At 36.6% G+C, this 18,297-nt stretch overlaps 1 protein-coding gene across 1 annotated transcript; it reads right to left on the bottom strand.

The window, feature by feature from the left end:
- Positions 1-4,615: 4,615 nt before the first annotated feature.
- Positions 4,616-12,815, bottom strand: LOC144440953 (adenylate kinase 8-like). Its single transcript, XM_078130426.1, has 10 exons — positions 12,708-12,815; positions 12,412-12,496; positions 11,975-12,138; positions 11,153-11,303; positions 10,002-10,073; positions 8,494-8,694; positions 7,871-8,002; positions 7,244-7,333; positions 6,349-6,490; positions 4,616-5,766 (listed from the first exon to the last, which is right to left on the bottom strand). Exons 1-10 carry the CDS (start codon positions 12,789-12,791, stop codon positions 5,436-5,438), a joined length of 1,452 nt encoding a protein of 483 aa, XP_077986552.1. The 5' UTR covers positions 12,792-12,815; the 3' UTR covers positions 4,616-5,435.
- Positions 12,816-18,297: the final 5,482 nt, after the last annotated feature.

Raw genomic sequence — 18,297 nt, 5'->3', positions numbered from 1 at the left:
GTACCCGAGACCTGCCGTGAATAACAAATTGCTTTTATCTCAAATCAAAATGCCAATTTTTAGTACCACAAGTATAAGCATCATAATTGTCAGGCCATATCACTGTAAAGAATCACGCCACTCGTTAGTGCCTGATGTAACATGGCAGCAAATTTCGACGAATTTTAAGACACAAGGCGGACGTAAACGATACGAGACAATTAGCCGATATTTTAGTATTATTAAAAGTGTACACGTAAGGGCTCAATCAAAGTTCAATTTCGTAAATGGAAAAGCCTTATTGACTTAAATTTTCTGGCGATGAGTAGACCCGGAACGATGTGTACATACGGACGTTTCAAAGGGAAAATTAGAAAATAAAACAAGCAGCAATTACACCGCCAATGATCACTACCAAAACATTAGATTGAAAGGCGATTTTGAAAAGAGATTTGCCCAAATGTTATTGATTGAAAGAACAGGAACAAATTAACTGTTAAATGCCAATTTAGAGCTAAAACGTGTTCCACATGAACAAAATACGGGTTATCTTGCGTGTGTTCATAGTTGCATAGAATTACGATTCTTGACGTATATAATCCCTAGTTGTTTGAATAGCTTTGAGAATCATTCGGGATAAACTATATCACTTTCTGTGACTGACGACTGACTGACTGACTGACTGACTGTCTGTCTGTCTGTCTGTCTGTCTGTCTGTCTGTCTGTCTGTCTGTCTGTCTGTCTGTCTGTCTGTCTGTCTGTCTGTCTGTCTGTCCGTCCGTCCGTCCGTCCGTCCGTCCGTCCGTCCGTCCGTCTGTCTGTCTGTCTGTCTGTCTGTCTGTCTGTCTGTCTGTTAGTATGTCTCTCGCTGATATTGGAAACAACGTCAAAGATTGGATTATGTAGAGTTAAGTTTAGCGCTGACGTCATTAACAAAACACAGTTTACTAGTAATGTAGCGATGAACACCATATGGGCTACTAATAATCAATTTCTCATCTTTTGGCAATCTTGTCATTTTGACATGCATTTAATAGTAATTATAGAACTCTGCAGTCAAATGAAATATGGTGTCAATGACACTATTTTCATGTGAAAAAATTACACGATTATACTGTAAGTCATAGATTGTTGCATTTACCCTCAGAACACTGTATTGGTCTGACATTTACGGGAATGAAGTTAAAACCCGGTGTATGATTAAAAAAGTACACAGGTCGAGTTTTAAAGGGACACAGGTTGAGTTTATATGTGTTTAGGGGTAGTTTTTGCTGTATATTTGTAAAATGTACTCGCATTATTGTACTTACCGAAACACCACTTGCAATTGACTGAACTCAAACTTTGTTTTAAGATATGACTCATAAACGATCCGATGACGTAATTTATGATACGTATAAACAATGTTCAGGAAATTCATACTATGCAATCAAATGTTCTATCAGTGCCAGAAGACAATGTAATGTTAGAGAAGACACGCATCAATATTAACATTATACTGAAATGTGGTTTTATTTTAAATATTTTCATTTCAGTAAAACTCAGCTTGTGCCTCTTATGTATAATTTTGGGGCACAATTTTGCTACATGTTTAAAATGTAACAGAAGCCTTTTACAATACTGGGGCATACTTAACTATAACTTGGAATTGACTGAACTCAAACCTGGTATTAATTGTAAGATAACTTACAAACGACCCGATGACGTCATTCATCATATGTATGAAATTAGGTGCCCGGACGGGAACCAACTAAGGCCTAATAAAAAAATGTGTAGTTCTAATTACACTCAAATTTAGAATAGGTGGGGTAGGTAAATCTTTTAATCTATTTTATTATATTTTTTTCGTGTGTGAGTGTCTAGTTCAGATAGTTATGTTTTCCGTTGTTTTCCACATGGTCTCTGTGTTATTGATTTCTTCCCATCAGATGTACAGCCATTACAGATTGGAAGAACAGTTTCATAGTGTCTTTATAAGTTGATGTCAGTTTCCGCATCCACTGTTTCTCGCCAGACTTCACAAGTTTCGCGATTTTATTATTTTTCCCCCGAATGTGTAAAAAAAAGTTTAGGGTCGGCAGTGAAAAACTAGGTGGGGTCGGGTAACATGAACCACACAATTTGTTTTATTAGGCCTCATATGCAATCAACTGTTCTAACAATGTCAGTCAACAATTGTGACGCCAAAGAAAGTATGCGACATTAACATTATACATATACTATAAAAGTCTAATCATAGACGGCTATGGTTTTATGTAAGTATTTTCAATTGAGTAGAACACTTAAAAACTCAGCCTCTGCCACTTCAATATTTTTAATGCGCAGCACAAAAAACTCTAGACGTATAAAAACCTTTAAAAAGAAGACGAACGGGCTCAGAATACCACGCAATCAGAGAGCCAGACATGTATAGTCACGCACGCATCTATGCATCAAAGCATACATACATACATACATACATACATACATACATACATACATACATACATACATAGTACATACATACATACATACATACATACATACATACATACATACATACATACATACATACATACATACATACAGGAAACACATGACGGACAGAGACAAAGAGAAAACACCTTTTGAATACTAAAAATTAATTTCTTTTGTTTTACAATCACCTCAATACAGTTTAGGTAGTTACACATTCTGCAATTGTCTAAATACGCTATAGAAACTGCTGACGTTCAAATATTGATAAAACCATAACACTGATTTTTCAAAAAGACTTTATATGCAGAGAAAAACCAGAAACAACAGTATGGTGACAACAGTAGAAATGATATAGCATTATTGATGATGGAATGTCTCCAATGAACATTCCAAGTTTGAACCCTTCTAGGGCACACGCGCACGCACACGCACGCGCACACGCACGCACATAAAAATGTTGCATTCCTTTTCCCAGACATTTATCTAGCAAGTCACGTGATTTGTGAAATCTCATCCATTCGGCTTGTTGACTGATACATCTCCATCCCTAGTGTGAGATTGTGTTGAAATTATCGCAGTGTAGCCCACAGCAACTGTCATTTAGAGTAATTTTCCAGCAAAACTAACAATACTGATAAAGGAGTCATTGGGGAGTCGTTCACACGGGCAACAGGAAACTATTGATGGGAAATGTTATAAATGGCGGAGGAAATATCTCGACAGTTCTCCTGAACTTTGGTAATTGTACACAATTCATCATTCGCCCATCAATGCTTTAGTGTAGAAAATGTGCGAACGCTGCTGTTAACATCAACGCTGTTGAGGGCACGATGTGAGGTTGTTTGTTGGATGAACACACGGAGATTTATGTCTATGCATTAAAACAAATTCCATCGCATGTCGACATAAAAATCCTCTAGTACCTGTATATTTAAATTGAACGTATCTTTGTAAAGCAAAGCGAGGAAGAGCGGGGTAAATTTACGGTTGTCTGTGACAGATACCGCGTATAGCTTAGTAGCTGATAAGATAGAATGATATACACAAAACAAGAATAGGGGAAATTTATTTCACACTTTTCCAACTATATATTATTTTTTCAAGAAAAACAGAAAGAAAACAGAACGAAACACACAAACAACAAAATACGTAAAATAGGTGACCTAAATTTATGTATATATTTCGTCTACGATTTGAGATGGGGTCGGGGTGGGGTAGGGTGGGGAGGAAGAAAATGTGATCCCATGTCTTATAAATTGTTATACTATCCGATAGATATTGTTTTTCTAAATGTGAATGATATGAATATTGTGCAAGTTGCTCAAAGCGCAACTGAGCTGATTGTTTATAAAGTTGATAACAGTATGCAACTAGTGCGCCTTGAAAGTAACACCATACACTGGGAAGGATGCGAAAGTTGCTTGCATATGTTTTGGAGAGGTTGTAGGTATTGGGTGTAATTTTAAAAAAAAAATCCACCATGACGAAACAAATTGGAACATTTAGCTTCCCTCCGATATTTCATACACAGCTGGACATGTACATGTATGGTTATTATTTTACTTGTGACGTGGAGGGAGGGGGGAGGGGGGGGGGGGGTATAACATAGATTTAAACAGATTTGGTACGTAGTATCTGAATTTAAAAAAAATCTCATCTGAAATTTGTCAACACTGAAGGAAGAAAATTCCATCAATCGTTATTTTTAACGGAAAATGTAGTGCAAATCACTATATGTAGGGCATAATTGCTCTCTCTCATCATGCTCAAAATTTGTAGACCAAAGCATTTTCTTCAGAGGGAGGTTTATCGATCATTCTGGCCTAATATGTGTATTGCTCAATCCTGTAGGCCAAACCATTCTCTTCAAAGGGATAATTTCAACACTGCAAATGAGAAATGTTCAAATTCTGAAAGTTTAACCATTCTCATTAGAGGGGGTAATTGGAACAAGGTGGCATGGGTGAACAAATATTCAAATCATTTAGACCGAACCATTCTCATCAGAGGGGTGATTGGAACATTAGCATGGGTGAACAATTTTCAAATTCGTCAGACCAGTCCATTACCTAGAGAGGGGTAATGGAAACAATATTACGTGTGTGTGTGTGAGAAAACATTGAATCTAGAGTTCGTGAATCATCTATGTTGAACTTTAATAAGATGTATATATACACAAACACTTTTTCAGAATATAATTCCAAAATGAATTATCAAATAATACCTACAGGGATGCTCCATAACAATATACAAATGGAGAACACAATTCATTAAATTTCTAAGTCAGAACAATATCTTATCATTTTAACAAAGGGAAAGTTTCTTGCAAGGTATCATTCAAATGTACAAATTCAAATTTTTTGTTTTATCTATATCTGGTCCTCACCAAAGTGGTCCAAGATTAGACAAGGCTATGCAGTCATGTTATATATACAGTCGGGTTTACTAAGAAGTACACATGGGTACTTATCAAAAGTATGCCCTCAACCTCCCAAAAAATGAAATGTTGTACATATTTCACATTCAAAGCAGATTCAGTCATTTCTGATAGGACCAGCTTTGATATAGACTCTGACAGAAACTGGGTTTAAAACAACAAAAACCAGACTTGTTTGCTGTAATCTAACTCTGTTAAACTCCATACCTTACATTCAATTTTATTCAAAACTTCCAAATCTTGCACATCTCTACCACTTAAATTTACTAGCATGGAATCCATGTTGTTGTGTTCTACAACGGAAATGTAGCGGGCATGAGTTTCGAACAAATGGACCCTTTTTTGGGTCAACTTTTCAATAATGAACATACTTTTGGGAATCTAAGCCAAGCCTGAATCAGAACAAACTATGTTACAATTCATAGAAATCTGAATTTGGAATGGGGGTTGTGAACGTAAAGAAAATATATATTTTACAAGAAGGGACTTTTCTGTTGTTCTTTATGTGTGATGCTTGTAGTTGGTACAACAGCGCTTTAAGTTTGCTACAGTGTTTCTGATTCTACTGATCTCCAGCACTGTACTGTTTTGGTAGTGGATTCACTAGCATACTTTCAACACTCTCGAACACAGTATGTGGATCTTGGTCGGCATTAATATGTTGTGAATTCACATAAAACTCAGCAATTTCTTCAGCGTATGCTTGATACGTTGCTAATCGCTTCTTGACCTCTTCTTCTGAATCTTTCTCATTCTGTTCACACCGATCTTTGATTTCTTGTGTTCTTGGTGGATTGTATAATTCATGGTAGCGTTCTCCAGTGATTGGATCAGTACTTCTTAGAGTTAAACGCTCTATGACCGAATCGTTTGGTACGTCCAGGAAAAACGCCCTAGGGAAAGAACAGAAGTCAGGAATTTTAGCCAATATACAATGTATGTAATGTTATCAACTAATCAACAATGTGTTGTTGACAGTAATTATGGCATGGAGTATTTACAACTCTGGTAAGCAAGGCTTCAGATTAATAACATAGACACAAAGTAAAAGGATCGTTATTTGATGTGGTAGATTACTCTCGCGGGTGATAGCAGTTCCAATTGCAAGTTGTGTGAACCTAATCACTTTGTGATCAAAATAAAGTAACATTGGAAGTCCCAAAACAGTATACACCACAAGTTTATGAAACTAGTTTTCAGAGAGCTGCCCTACTGAGACTGTAATTAAACTAACTTCGGTTCAATAGCCTCTCATTGTTGTATCAACATGTTGCAATACTTTTAGTTTGTGTCTATCTTAAACTTAAGCCTTGATTACCAGAGTAATATTCATAGTATTTATACATAGACTTCAAGCCTACATTGTATCACAGTCCCTCACTGTGTGCCATCAGTGACTAGGAGACAGGTATTTCAGCTTTCTTTTGAACAAAGAAATAACGTGAAGAAAACAAGAGAACTGTGTAAAAACCTACCTGTTGGGTTCAAATCCACCAGATGTCAGATTTTCTGCTTGTTCTCTGGTTCTAGGGAATCCACGTAATACCCATCCTCTTGCTACACAGTCAATTTCACTGAGACGATCTTTCAGTAAACTCATAATAAGATTATCTGGGACTGAAGGAACAATAATTGAATAATTAGACATTATTCCCCAATAATTTTCTTCGTTTAGCCAAGGAAATATGAGTGACCTAAGGGGCCTTTTGTCACTACAGGTCGCTAACATAATTTTACCAGTGCCAGTAAGAACACAAAAAAAATTGAGGAAGTAATAGCAATTTTGAACGTTTTGACTCATATTTCGAACACAGCAGAACCAGTGACATAGACACACGAGTTGTTGAGACATAGACATGCGCTATTGTGATGTAGAATGGCCATATTTTTTGTTCAACTTGGTTCGTGCATGGTATAAAAATAAAGTATTCTGACTTTCCGAATTTGACAAAAGTTGCATCTACATTCTGACTGAGTTTCTAAAACACTAGTTTATTTACATTGTGATCAGTCATTTGAATAATTAGAGTCACTTAGGCTGATTAGTATCGTTATTATCGTAATGTTATCACTCCCTAGTACAACCAATCAGTTTAAGCATATAATATTCAAACCACATTAATCATTTGTCCACATCTATTCAGAGATGTTAGAAACCCAGTCTCCGCATACATAGTCTGATAAAAAACACACCAAGTACATTCCAATCAAAACAGACCGCTACTTTTGGCAGAGACAGCACAATTCTTTGATAATAAGATATTAAACACTACTGGTAATATGACAAATTGATTTTGATCATAAAGTATGGACAATACTATATTACACAATCATATAATTTTTTGGTTAAGTTGATAGATTTCCACTTACTCATCATATCTCTTTCAACGTATGGTTTGATAGCTTCTCCTATCTTAGATTCATTGACTATGGCTTCTTTCACCAACTGGCCAGTTGACACTGTAAGGATAAAAACATACATGGTAGTACAGCATTCAATAAGTCATTTTTCATCTCACGGCAGTTCGCACAAGATCTCATGTGAGCCATTGCATTCATAGCAACCAAGTGAGGGTGGTCAAGTTGAAAGTGTCAAACGCTTAGCATCATCGCACGTGGCTACGACGAAAGCTTGACCACAATCATATGTTTGACAACCATGGTTGCTAGGCATATTTACATGTACATATCTCGCAAAATCTGCAACGAGACGTAAAATCCCTTACTGTGATACAGTAGGCACTAGCTGAGTAGCAGAATTGCTAGTCAGTGTAGAGAGTAAATTAGCAATTGTTTGCTAAGGTTTGGAAACCAACCTCAGTAACAGAAAGGGGAATTCAGGTAACAGTTCCAACACACTGCACTGTAATTTTGTTTGTGATACATGTTAAAATGACGGGACAACTAATGTAGATTTTACCTTCTTAGGTTTGTTTGATTTGTGGTTGACCGGACATAATTTCTACAAAGAGTTAAACAACTGTAGGTTAGACTTACCACTAACGATGTGATACTTGCTGGCAAGAAGAGCTGCCTGAGTCTTCTTACCACTGCCAGTGGGTCCTAGCAATACAATACGAGGTGAGTGTGGTGCAGCTGTCCTAGCCTGACTGTTCAAGAATGACCATGCTGAAGAACAAAAGTGACGGCATAGAAAATGATGCTTGAAGTGGCAATGTACAGTGAGTATAAAAGGTACACTTTGGGTTACGATTGAAATTTAGGTGTGAAAAAAATTTGCCTGACAGAGCTGTAGAAAAAGTTGGTCAAAGGTCCAGAACAAAAGAATGATCACATGTAATCTTTATGGCTCCACTGCAGGGGTGAACAAATCATTTTGTGAACTAGTGGTCCCCGGACCAGTGCCTTAAAAATTCCAGTCGTCCTGCTAAAAGAATTAGCGGTCCTAGGTCCCACTAATGTGAAACATTAAATCTTGCCTATGAATCTGTATATTCAGACGACTTTTTAACATAGTTATTAACAGTAAGGTACTGGTCCGACGGACCAGACAAGTTAAAATTTGTGTGGTCCGACCAAAAAAAAACGCTAGTCCCGGACCCAGGACCAGTGGATTTGTTCACCCCTGCACTGATAAGATACTGGTAAAGTAAACATACCTTGTGAGAAGACATCACTCTTAGGCTGGTCAGCATTAATCTTCTTGGAAACTTTACAATAACATTCTAGGATGCCATCAATGTGTCTGTGGTAAACCACTAGACGATTAACCATGGCATCCTCAGTGTTATTGCTAGGTTCAACCAATCGACTGGCAATCTCAGAACTGCTTGGCCAATCAAATGTTGTGTGGTAGACATCTATAATGATATGGAGATGCAAAGGGTTAAAAAAAAAATTCATGTGTGACACTGGCACAGCTACAAATGATGTTTTACATGATCATGTACAGAGTTTGCCTACCATGTCAACCCGCTTTGACAGTATGTTTAAAATTGCCAACCTTTCCATCAGATTTCAGGGTAACTTTGCACAACAATACTGTAAACCAAGGTATTTTTGCTACTAGAAAATTTTGCGATTATTCAGTATTCAGCTAGTTCTCAAAGACTAATTTTTCACTAATTACCAGACTGGTATATTGTGTTCATGTACAAGAAGGCATTTTAGTCTCTTCTTATTTTGCATTTTAGTTTGCATTTTTAGCGAAATAAGCAAAATTAATTCTTTAGGGAAAATTTCCAGGTTCACAGTATTTTGAAATACATGTTACAAAGTAAAGGTTTATACAAATGGCCATGTAAATAGCACTGACTGGTACATTGTGACTTTATGTGAGTCCCATATTAAGGTAATACAGCCCATTCCAAGTTACCATTCAGTGGGTTTGATTGATACAACCACATAGAAACTATTAAGAAACTGCATGTTCTCCATGCAGATAACAAGACTGCAATTTCTTGCTTTATTTTGTCTAAATGAAATAAACCATAAACATACTGCAACTAGAGGCAGACACATGGGTGCCTATGTTTTGATGTCTGCATGTTGGCGCATAAGCTCATTTCATTTAGACAAAATGTGAAACTGTGTTTAAGTGTACTTCTTTATTTTCACTAATGTATGAATAATAAAATGTACACTTACAGTAGTCAAGGACACGACAAATAGCTCTAACAGAGCTAATGAGACTTTCTCTTTTTGAACCAATTTAGTCTTGCTATCTTAAAGTGTAGCATGTACAGATTCTTATTGGTTTCCGAGTGGTTGTATCAAACAGAGCCAGTGAATGGAAACTTTAAACAGGCTGTACTACACTATCCAGTCTGACTGATAATACAATACATATACTATTTTTGCATGGTATCAGTTGAGTATGGCTATATCAGAGAAAATTACCATTTTTTAAAATTAAATACCATTTACGTGGTTATTCTATAGATAACATGTGACAAAATCGATGGAGAAGATCTGTCCCACCAATTTTGTCTGTTTTCATTCAGAATTGCCATGTCTTTTCCGGTGCTCTCTGATGACATTTTAACATGGATATCATGATGGCGTTTAACATCCCATATCACAAGTGATATTTCAAGTTTTAAATATACGTCATCAGGAATGATTGATACAGGCATTAGTATGTGATAAGATGTGATGTTACACTTACTTCCCGTTTCAGGATCAACTCTCTTTCCCATTTGTCTTTCAATCAGAACTGTATCAGGACAGTCAAGTAACACTGCAAATAATGACATTTACAGTACAAGGTCAGTACAGCTTTATTACACATGTCACAAATTAACACTTTTTAGAAAATGCCATGGAAGTTTACATCTTTACCAATACCATACATCCAAACTTTCCATGTCAAAAAAGAAATGACCTCAATTTACCAAAGTACTGATAAAATACAAAGGAAAATCTATATAAGGTTTAAAAAAAAATAATTGTGTGGTTCCAATTACATTTGATTTTAGAATATAGGTGGGGTAGGTAGATTTTTTATTTTATTTAAAAAATTTTTTTTTTCATATGTGTCTAGTTCAGGCAGTTATGTTTTCCATTGTTTTCCATATAGTCTCTGTGTATTGGTTTCTTCCTATCAGATGTACAACCATTATAGATTGGAAGAACAGTTTTATATTGTCTTTTTAAGTTGATGTCAGTTTCCGCATCCACTGTTTCTCGCCTGACTTCACAAGTTTCGCGATTTTATTATTTTTTCCCCGAATGTGTAAAAAAAAGTTTAGGGTCGGCAGTGAAAAACTAGGTGGGGTCGGGTAACATGAACCACACAATTTGTTTTATTAGGCATCATATGCAATCAACTGTTCTAACAATGTCAGTCAACAATTGTGACGCCAAAGAAAGTATGCGACATTAACATTATACATATACATATACTATCATAGTCTAATCATAGACGGTTATAGTTTTATGTAAGTATTTTCAATTGAGTAGAACACTTAAAAACTCAGCCTCTGCCACTTCAATATTTTTAATGCGCAGCACAAAAAACTCTAGACGTATAAAAACCTTTAAAAAGAAGACGAACGGGCTCAGAATACCACGCAACCAGAGAGCCAGACATGTATAGCCACGCACGCATCCATGCATCCAAGCATACATACATACATACATACATACATACATACATCCAATATTTCTTGTGAAACTTCATCTATTTCTTGCAAGACTTCATGATTTTCGAGTTTTTATCCCCCCACCCCCCCCACCCAAGTTTAGGGTCGGCGTGAAAAAATAAGTGGGGTCGGGTAACCAGAACCAAACAACTTTTTTTTATTAGGCCTAACCTACCAAAATGTTTTGGGTGAACGCCAACAGTTTGCAGTGCTCTGGCTTGTTCTTTGGTCTGTGGAAAGCCTTCAAGAACCCAACCTTTCTTCACACAGTCAAACAGTTTCAGTCGGTTTTGAATTAATTCAACCCAAAGTTCAGTTGGTATTTCCTGAAAGAAAAAACAACAACAACATAATATAAGTTGAAGCAGTATACACAACTTACAAGACTTTGGCAACTCTAACAACACTTGTAACTGAATTTTTTGTGCAACGTCGACAGGAGAAGATAAAATGATAAACTATATATTTATAAGTCCAATTTGCTATTTTGTTTGAACAGAGTTTGAGCGTCTGTGTAAAGCGAAACACACATGATGTTATTATAGTAATGTTGTACAGCTTGGATATTAACACATGGAACCCCCCCCCCCCCCCCCCCCCCCCCATGGTAACCTCCTTTCCTTACTGAAGCTAATTCAAATCATGGCTCACGCATTAATATATGCCAGTATCCAATTTTGCCATTCTCTAGTATGTCTAATATACAACATCCCTCCCCACCCATGTGTGTGTACATACAACCACTGCTGCCCACTCACCAACGAAGAATATTAGCATCTAAGATGGTGATCTCTCTGTGGTATCACAAAATCATGTGCTATGGATAACACTATACTAAAGAGTTATCTAAAGATTTGATGCCGAGGATAGCACTAGACTAGTACGGAATGAATTATACCACTACTATGTCCAAATTCCAAATGGTGACAATGCAGTAATTTTGCTATTCTGTTAAACAACATACACATGTAGATAAAACATTCCAGGTTCAATCTACCTCTTTCCTGGCCACAAATTCCTTAGCTCTGGCTACTGTAGGCGAGACATCGTCCTCTAGTAAGTTCTGTGGTGTGATGTGAGCACTTCTAAGTTTGTCACACACCATCTTGGCTATGGTTCTCTTACCAGAGGATGGAGGGCCATGAATCAGGATGGCAGGAACTGCAATACGAATACATATGTACAAATTAATGTAAATTATAAAACCGTGGTCGCCATATTCAATTTCTACATGGATAGTGACAATTCGTTATTGAGACGTGAAATTTATGTGTTTGTTTTTTTCAATATTGTTAGGAAAGTTTTGCAAATACAACAGTAAGACGTCGAAGGACTTATGTTAACTTCGCAAACTGTCGTCCACAACAGCAGACGACCATTTTTTTTGTCGTGGGGCCGGGGGTGGTGATTAATACAACTACGTTTTTTACTCACCGTCGTCGTTGTCTTTTTTCAGTTCTTCAATCAGAAAGCTCAACGGATCGTCTGGTTTGTTAACGATAACTCTCTCAATTAACCTCTGAAAGACGTAAAAATCACATGTCGTTTAAAACAAAAACTCCCGGCCTTTGTAAGCCATGACAACAACATAGGTTGATTCATTTTCAAATTCAATGTACACACGATCGCAACGAAGTGACAAACACCACCCAAATGATCGTATTTAATACCACAGGAACATTTAAAGAAAGCCAAATAAACGGCGAAGTTTTCATCGACAACTGCCTTACCTTGTACAGGTCAAATATGTTGTGCCTTTCGGCATATGTAGTAAAATCGGGAGGGATACGTAGAGGTTTCTTGGAGGCATCCATTTTGAAAATGTTGTTGTGGACGAGTTGCTACGGGAGAGCCATATCAAATGTAACGGACAATCTGATTGGTCGAGAGCAACCAATGCTGAAATAGGAAGTATCACGATAAACTTACACACAAATAAATGTGTCGAATCATAAACCACGAACACTTAAACATTGTGATTTCATGTAAATTCTTGAATATTATGAAGGAGGTGGAATAACATTTAGTTTTCTCTATTTCAGCCATACAATGACGAAATAGCTATCTTTCGCAAGGGCCCGGGAATGGACTTGTGAGGGCGCCCTTTGATAAGAGTTTCTCTACTATATTTATTATCTCCTCTACAGTTTTCAATTTTTTTTCATACCGAGTTATGCATAATAATAAAATGGACCCTTAAACAGTGTAACAGTCATATAAGTATTAAGCGGGAATTTAAAAAATGTCTACAGTCTGGTTGTTTCGGGATCTAGAGCTCATGTTTAATTTATTTTGTAATTTCAGTGTATTTCCATGTATCATCTACCACGTTAAATAGTCTTGATTGAAACAGGGCAAAATTAAATGATAAGTGTCATATGTTTTGTGAGGGGAGGACTCGATTAGTTGTGTAACAACTACTTCCACACCCTTTTCCCGAATAACACGTTTATGTATATACATAAGGATATTTAGTTCTGTTCTGTATCACATTTTTTTGTACGTGGGAATAAATTATTATTATTATTAGGCCTAATAAAGTACAAAAATCGCAATAAATCGATTCAAAGAATACAGCCAATTCACTTAAATTTGTTTTTCTCAGATTTACGCTTGTGCATGTCAATGCGAGAAATTTAGGCCCCAATTCAAGTTCCCAATTCGTGTACTAAATTTTCAGGACTGGTATGCAACGGAACATTTCAGTGTCAAAAAACTTTCTGACAGAATTGTGAGGCTGAAATTCTGAACATATCTAAGACCACTCTAAGAGTGATCTAGAAATCGAATGGACAATATTACAGCACTTTTGCAAGTCTGTGCATGTTGTTCTGCTAGAAAAACGACGAAAAAAAAATTCGCGATCATAAGGGACCGGTCAGTTTCTTCGGCCGGGGTGGGTGGCGGGGGTGGGGGTGGCGGTGGATTTGGAGGGGGGTCACCCTGTTTTTGAAATTGGCAGTGGGGGGGGGGGGGGTCATGCTGTTTTGAAAATTGTGGATGGGTGGGGGGGGGGATCATTGTGTTTTGGATTGTGATGGAAGAAAAAAATCCTTTTCTACAATGGCATATGGCCTTGTCTGAAATGTGGTACATGTAACTATTTGTTCTTGTCCCTGTTTCTTACATCAATTCAATATCACTTATTTTTATTAGTTCAAACATAACTATACATATACATATACATATACATATACATATACATGTATTACTTAGCTACCACACTAGTTACAGAACATGTCATGTAAATGCCTGGCTGTTTCACAATCAATGCTTCACTTATATTGCACTCTGGGGCAAAAGTGAACTTCAAGGTTTCGTAATGGTAATCTTCATAGATAGCTAAGTTTAATCTAAATTGTTCTACTCGTCACTATGAACTTGTCAGAAGGGATTAATACACTTTCTATTTTGGACACTACATGTTATCGACACTACAAATCACCACATCTCATCAGATTCCAGTTTCTATCATACACTAAGTATGACCACTTGAAGTTCTCTAACATACCAGTGACTTCGATTCACTATACATGGTAACATGCAATATCAATGTCCCTATACCAATGTTACGGGCCCAATTTTATGTGACATGGGAAACTTATTTAAAACTTACATTTACGTTGGCTTTTCGAAGCTTGGAAATATTACCTCAAAGGCTATGGATAACCTAAACATTGCCTTAATAGAAGAAAAAAATGCAGATCTGCTAGGGGGAAACCCCAAGGACTCTCTCACTCCCAGAGGTCACTCGTGCATTCAACAAACAATCAAATGCACCAACAACCTTTTTATTATTATATTGGTATTAAACTTTTCTTAAATAGTTTCACCCTATGCTAATTTGAGATAGTGTTGTCTTTTAAAGATGTTAAATGTTTGCCAAGATAGCCTTAAACTCCAAATCTCCCCTACCAATGATACTACCATTAGATGTGCTGACCTTTACTACGTGCATATGATGATGTCATTTAACTTTTTAAGAACATATTTCATCCCTATGTAAGTTATAAAGAATAGTTTCTGATACTTGATGGTGCTGTCTTGTAAATCATGGCTTTAAGAGTAAAAATCCTCCAGGGCTTCTATAGGGAGACTCCCTAGGACACCCCCCCCCCACATGAGGTGGACATATCCCAGTTTCAAGCTCTTCCCGCCCTCAGTCTTACTGTCAAGATGCTATAAAACTAAATTTCAAAAATATTTCAACCCTATGTAGTTGCTTTTTACATGTTGGTGCTGTCTTGTAAAGCTTGGAAATTATTTTCTGAAAATGTCTAAATAGTCTCAAAATTGACTTCAGAGTTAAAAACCTCCAGGGCTTCTGGGGGTCATTTTCCTGCCTTTCACTGTCAAGATGCTATCAAACTCCTCTTGGAATATACTTACCTTGTGTAGTCAATAATTATAATTATGATAGTGCAATCCCGGGATCTTATAAATTAGATGCAAGACAGTCAAGTAGTCACGATAAAAAATACCTGTCATGTGAATATTATATATACGGAGGGGGGGGGGGGTCATGTTTTAGAATTAAGTGACGGGGGGGGGGGGTCAGCCTGTTTTTGGTTTTACAGATAGGGGTCTCAGTGACTTTTTGTCGGCCCACTTTAAGAAGTCACAGTCCCCCCAAGGCTGGAGAAGCTGACCGATCCCTAAGTTTGCGGCGGTGAGATACAGCTCAGACCACTAAATTATCAATGTGGTTTGAGGATACAGTTGCTAAGCCTTAGCTATCGCTATAACCTACTAGGTTGACAAGAAATTCGTCAGTCATCAAATCTGGAAACTTTTAAGAACAAATTGAAAGCACATCTTTTCAAACTAGTAACGGTGTGGAATGAACCTTTCAGTGCCATTGAACAGAACTTATCTTTTGGAATCTGGCGCTATAGAAATTCTTTATGATTGATTCTTTGTTTATTTGATTGGTTGATTGGTTGGTTGGTTGATTGATTGATTGATTGATTGATTGATTGATTGATTGATTGATTGATTGATTGTTTGAGTTGCAATTTGAATTACCGAGAGCGAGTTCATTTAAATTTTTTGTATATAATTCACAAATCTTCAGATTAGTTTGACTGAATGGATCAAATCGACTGATATTTCTTTAATATACTAAAACTAAATAATTTATTTGATTTTATCTTGAATAACACCATAGATAAATGAAAATAGCTGTTCAACAGGCAAACCATGCAACTAGCCAAATATCTGGGTGGGTGGGTAGGTAGGTAGGTAGGTAGGTAGGTCAATTTATTTTACAATGACTGGACAAGACTGTACGTATGACAATGAGCCATACGTTACCGGTACTGATGCCATAGTCTACATACCGGCAGACTGCAGTCATTTCCACCCTTATCATTACTGGTTGTATGACAATAGCTTCCTGCCACCAGTTCTACAGTAAGGCCTAATAAAATAAATTGTGTGGTTACAATTACGCTCAATTTTGGAATGGGTGGGGTTGGTAGATTTTTATTTTATTTTATTTTAATCGTTTTCATGTGTGAGAGTGTCTAGTTCAGGTAGCTATGTATTCCGTTGTTTTCCATATCGTCACTGTGTTATTGGTTTCTTCCCATCACATGTACAGCCATTACAGATTGGAAGAACTACAGTTTTATATTGTCTTTTTACTAACAAGTTGATGTCAGTTTCCGCATCAACTGTTTCTTGCGAGACTTCAAAATTGTATTAATCTTTTCTCGAATATGTAAAACAACAACAACACACGTTTAGGGTCGGCAGTGAAAAACTAAGTGGGATCGGGCAACCAGAACCAAGCAATTTTTAGGCCTTAGTACACAAATAAATTTTATTTTGAAATCTCCATTTTTAGACGCAATAAATTCAAATGTATTGTTCAGAAAACTATTAAGAAAAAAATATAATTTAAAAACAAACCGTGCATCGTAGTTCAGCATCCACTGATTTGCTGGCGTTTGCGGTGTCATGAAGGTGAATGCCAATCCAAATAAAAAATTTGAAGTAGCCTAGATATGATCAAAAATGGGTAGGTGAGGCCTGTTGAATAACTTCATTTTTTTTCTGGCCTTAGATGGTCTTGGATACTGTCAGTATTAATATGTCTATTAAGGATGACCACGTGATGTACACAATGAACTTTGATATCTGATGCCGACGGGATGACATCATGGAAGGCTAAAAGGTCACCTGTTGACCTTTGCCGACGAAATGACATATATGGTATTGTTACAACTGTAGTCTTTCTAGAAAATAACAGAATGTGCTATTGTAAATAGCACCTAGTTTTCTACACACGTATCATTTATTACAAAAATCACGAAGTCATTACTAAAATTACTATAAAAGGTTGCTAAAAAAAATCGAGACTAATATTACTAGTAGAATCATGGATGTCGGTACAATTAAAATAATTTGGGCTTGGCTTGCCTCGTGTTTTTATTTTGTGAATAAGGCATGATTATATTGTATGTGGATAATGGGGAGGGGGGGGGGGTAAATAGATAAATAGTCTAGATAGGTGGATCTGGATGGATGGATGGATTGATTCATACATACATACATACATACATACATACATACATACATACATACATACATACATACATACACACACACACATACATACATACATACATACATACATACATACATACACACACATACATACATACATACATACATACATACATACATACATACATACATATATACATACATTCTTACATTCATTCATACATACATACATACATACATACATACATACATACATACATATATACATACATACACACATACACACATACAATATACATTCTTACATTCATTCATACATACATACATACATACATACATACATACCTACATACATACATACATACATACATACACACATACACACACACACACATACATACATACACACACACACATACATACATACATACATACATACATACATACATACATACATACATACATACATACATACATACATACATACATACATACATTAAAACATGCATATTAATAATCGTTAAATTTTATAGTTCAAACAAATGTAACAGGTGGTTGTACTACTCTAGGCAGTTGTTAGAATAACTTCAAGTTGTTACTTGTAGTTCCTCGATACGTCCAAGTACGCCAAGTCCAACTTAATCGCATATGCTGTACTTGGCTCGATAGCATATAGCAGCACCGCCCACATGGCAATGTAGTTGAATATATGCATGACTATCACTGGGCAACAGGGAGGGGGAGGAGGTACTTGGACGAGAGTCAGTCACCCTACAAAGGACACCCGAGAAGTCAATGACACATGTCCGA

Source organism: Glandiceps talaboti, chromosome 10 (assembly GCF_964340395.1).
Source record: "Glandiceps talaboti chromosome 10, keGlaTala1.1, whole genome shotgun sequence".
Taxonomy (NCBI): Eukaryota; Metazoa; Hemichordata; class Enteropneusta; family Spengelidae; genus Glandiceps; species Glandiceps talaboti.
Note: the sequence above shows the minus strand (reverse complement) of the source record. Positions and strands in the feature narration are given on the sequence as shown.

Coding starts and splice junctions, on each gene's coding strand:
- LOC144440953 (XM_078130426.1), bottom strand. CDS start 12,791: ATGGATGCCTCCAAGAAACCTCTACGTATCCCTCCCGATTTTACTACA. Junction 8,695..10,001: donor AGTTGATCCTGAAACGGGAA/GTAAGTGTAACA, acceptor ATATCATTATAG/ATGTCTACCACACAACATTT. Junction 6,491..7,243: donor CGTTGAAAGAGATATGATGA/GTAAGTGGAAAT, acceptor TTGTTCCTTCAG/TCCCAGATAATCTTATTATG.